The 3,141-nt window shown below is 51.4% G+C and overlaps 1 protein-coding gene across 1 annotated transcript in view; it reads left to right on the top strand.

Annotated features, from left to right (window-relative positions):
• The window catches only part of LOC103614922 (maestro heat-like repeat-containing protein family member 1), a 14,835-nt gene that overhangs the window by 8,600 nt on the left and 3,094 nt on the right, over positions 1 to 3,141 (top strand). Inside the window, exons 7-10 of the mRNA XM_017733335.1 lie at positions 1 to 122; positions 1,067 to 1,159; positions 2,351 to 2,429; positions 2,929 to 3,138. The exon at positions 1 to 122 is cut by the window's left edge and continues 10 nt beyond it. Coding sequence (XP_017588824.1) covers positions 1 to 122; positions 1,067 to 1,159; positions 2,351 to 2,429; positions 2,929 to 3,138 — 504 coding nt within the window. The remainder of the gene's footprint in view (positions 123 to 1,066; positions 1,160 to 2,350; positions 2,430 to 2,928; positions 3,139 to 3,141) is intronic.

Here is a 3,141-nt window from a genome sequence, read left to right as displayed (position 1 = left end):
CGGCCCTGGGCCCCATGAGCTCCCTGCTTCAGGAGGAAAAGCTGGAAGAGCAACTCCCCAAGCTCCTGCCCGGAATCCTCGGCCTCTACAAGAAACACCCGGAGCCTTTTCCCATCTCCAAGGTCCGGGAATTCATTCCCGGCCTCCGGAATGTTCCGGGAATCTTCAGGGAAGGGACAAAACCGGGATCAAAAGGATCCAGGGGGATCCACGGCGGGATCTGCTCCCGGGAAAGGAGGGGTGGGAAAGGAGGGAGCGGCCGCAGGGTGGGAATTTTGGGAATATCCGCCCTGGAAAAAGCTGGAATTCTGGGATTTGTGGCTTTGGGAAGGAGCTGAAGCCGAGGATTCCCGGGAGAAGATCGATCGGGATTGGGATTGGGATTGGGGTCATGGTTGGGATTGGGATCGGGATAGGGATTGGGATTGATCGGGATTGGAATTGGGATCGGGATTGGGATTGATCAGGATTGGGATTGATCGGGATCAGGATTGGTTGGGATTGGGATTGGGATCGGGGTCGTGATCAGGATTGGGATTGATTGGGATTGGGATTGGGATTGGGATTGATCGGCATCAGGAATGGGATCAGGATTGGGATTGGGATTGGGATCGGGATCGGGGTCGTGTTCGGGATTGGGATTGATCGGGATCAGGATTGGGACTGGGATCAGGACTGGGATCAGGCTCGATTGGGATCAGGATCCGGATCGATCATGGGATCAGGATTTTGGGATTGATTGGGATTGATTGGGATTGGGATTGGGGTCGGGATCGGGATTGGGATTGGGATTGGGATCGAAGCTGGGAAATTCCCCATCCCAGCGGGAATTCCGGCAGCTCCGAGGTACCGGGAAACATTCCCGGAGATCCCTGGAATGTGGGGCTGGCGCGGGATTGCCGGGAATATCCCCTGGGCTCGAGGAATCTCCCAATCCCTCCGCGTTTCCCGGGATTTCCCCCGGATTTTTGCTGGGATTTTTCCCGGGATTTTTCCCGGATTTTTCTGGGATTTTTCCTGGGATTTTTCCCGGGATTTTTCCCGGATTTCCGGCTCCTTCCTGCAGAGCCTTTGCCAGATCCTGGAATCCTCGGTGGCCGTCGGCAGCCGGAGCTTGGAAGCGCAGCTGGAGCCGCTCCTGGGAACGCTGCTCCTGCAGGTCGGGAATTCCCGCCGGGAATTTCCCCTTTGGAATCCTCCCCTTTGCCAGCCCTGGCTGGGAATTTTTCCAGGATTTTTCTGGGATTTTTCCTGGATTTTTCTGGGATTTTTCTCCGGATTTTTCTGGGATTTTTTCCTGAGACTTTTCTGTGAATTTCTGGGATTTTTCTGGTTTTTTTCTGGGATTTTTTCCAGGAGTTTTTCTTGGATTTTTCTGGGATTTTTCCAGGAGTTTTTCCTGGATTTTTCCAGGATTTTTTTGCGATTTTTTTCCTGGGATTTTTCGGGGATTTTTCTGGGATTTTTTCCAGGATTTTTATGGGTTTTTTTCCTGGATTTTCCTGGGATTTTCCCCAGATTTCTCTGGGATTTTTCCAAGATTTTCCCAGGATTTTTCCAGGATTTTTCTGGCTTTTTTCTGGGATTTTCCCCAGATTTTTTTGGGGTTTTTCTGGGATTTTTCCAGGACTTTTTCCGGGATTTTTCTGGATTTTTTCCTGGATTTTCCCGGGATTTTCCCCAGATTTTTCTGGGATTTTTCCAAGATTTTTCTGGGATTTTTCCAGGATTTTTCTGGGTTTTTTCTGGGATTTTTTCCAGGATTTTTCTGGGATTTTTCCCCTGATTTTTCCGGGATTTTTCGAGAATTTTTCTGGGATTTTTCCCAGGACTTTCCTGGGGGTTTTCCGGGCTTTTCTGGGATTTTTTCAGGGTTTTCCCGTGATTTTCTGGGATTATTCTGGGATTTTTCTGGATTTTTCTGGGATTTTCTGAGATTTTTCCAGGATTTTTCCTGGAATTTTCTGGGATTTTTCCCCGGATTTTCCCCGGATTTTTCCGGGATTTTTTCCAGGATTTTCCCCAGATTTTTCTGGGACTTTTTCTGCGACTTTCCTGGGATTTTTCCATGATTTTTCCAGGATATTCCTGGGATCTTTTCTGGAATTTTTCCCAGGTTTTTCCCAGATTTTTCTGGGATTTTCTGGGATTTTCCTGGCATTTTCCTGGGACTTTTCCTGGAATTTTCCCCAGATTTTCCCCCGATTTTCCGGGATTTTCCTGGCATTTTCCTGGGACTTTTCCTGGAATTTTCCCCAGATTTTCCCCCGATTTTCCGGGATTTTCCTGGCATTTTCCTGGGACTTTTCCTGGAAGGACTTTTCCCAGGTTTTTCCCCGTTTTCCCGCAGATCTGCGCTCCGGCCGATCCCAACGTTCCCACGAGCGCCAAGAACCACACGGAGCTGCTGCGCTGCTTCTCCGTCCTGGGTGAGCCATTCCCGGAATTCCAGGGATTTTTCCAGAGCCTCCAGAGCTGGAGGAGCCCCCCGGGAATTCCGGAGCCGGAAAAGGCCCCGGAACAGGCCGGAATCGCCGTTCCCGGCTGGGTTTGGATTCCAATCCCGAAATCCCAAACTCCCCATTCCCAGAATCCCAAACTTCCCATTCCCGGAATCCCAAATTCCCGGATTTCAATCCCAAACTCCCCAATCCCAGAACCCCAAATTCCCTGATTTAATTCCCAAACTCCCCAATCCCAGAACCCCAAATTCCCTGATTTTAATCCCAAATTCCTCATTCCCAGAACCCCAAACTCCCCAATCCCAGAACCCCCACAACCCTCGGCAATCCCGCAGCCCCGTTTACCTGGAATTCCGGGAATCCCCATTCCCGCCTGGAATTCCCACCCTTTTTGGCCTGAACTTGGGGCCGGCAATTCCACGAGATTTCCCCCCCGTTAAATCCCCCGGATTTTCTCCCTTCCCAGGCTGCTCCTTCCCGGATCGCCTCCTGCTTTTCCTGCTCCCCAAATCCGAGAGCGGCTCCGAGCGCGTCCGCGTGGCCTCGCTGCTCATCCTGCGCCAGATCATCAACAGCGCCCGTGAGTGCCCAAAATTCCCGCAATTCCGGCGATTCCGGCAATTCCGCCCCCGTTCCCAATCCCAACCCTCCCGCGAATACCGGGAATGGGATCGGGGTC

The sequence above is a fragment of the Corvus brachyrhynchos genome, unplaced genomic scaffold (assembly GCF_000691975.1).
Source record: "Corvus brachyrhynchos isolate BGI_N302 unplaced genomic scaffold, ASM69197v1 scaffold1045, whole genome shotgun sequence".
Lineage (NCBI taxonomy): Eukaryota > Metazoa > Chordata > Aves > Passeriformes > Corvidae > Corvus > Corvus brachyrhynchos.
Note: the sequence above shows the minus strand (reverse complement) of the source record. Positions and strands in the feature narration are given on the sequence as shown.